Raw genomic sequence first — 329 nt, forward strand, 5'->3', positions numbered from 1 at the left:
CCTCGCAGTGGCGATGGTACTCCTCCATGGTGGCGCCGACTCTCCCCGGGGGCGGAGCGACGCGTGGGTCTAACTCCGTGGCCGCGCAATGGCCTCCCGGGAGGCCCCGCCCCCGTTTATGGCCTGGGGCCTTTACCCGCGCAGGCCCCGCCTCTGTGCCGCACAGGAGCTTGGAACAGGAGGCAGGCTCCGGGTGACGCGAGTTGTCTGACCCAGGGAGGGGGCCTCCTGGACACCGAGTGTACGTCAGGCCATACGCCTATTCCTTCCTGCTTCCATCTGACCTTTCTGAAAATAAGGGATGCATGTTAAAAAGCTAGGGTTGTGGC

The 329-nt window shown here is 64.4% G+C and overlaps 1 protein-coding gene across 1 annotated transcript in view; it reads right to left on the reverse strand.

Annotated features, from left to right (window-relative positions):
- The window catches only part of Dynlt3 (dynein light chain Tctex-type 3), an 11,993-nt gene extending 11,872 nt beyond the window's left edge, over nt 1–121 (reverse strand). The window contains exon 1 of the mRNA XM_015488105.2: nt 1–121. Within this exon, the coding sequence (XP_015343591.1) occupies nt 1–28 (28 nt within the window). The 5' untranslated portion in view covers nt 29–121.
- Nucleotides 122–329: the final 208 nt, after the last annotated feature.

Source organism: Marmota marmota, unplaced genomic scaffold (genome assembly GCF_001458135.2).
Source record: "Marmota marmota marmota unplaced genomic scaffold, marMar, whole genome shotgun sequence".
Classification (NCBI taxonomy): Eukaryota; Metazoa; Chordata; class Mammalia; order Rodentia; family Sciuridae; genus Marmota; species Marmota marmota.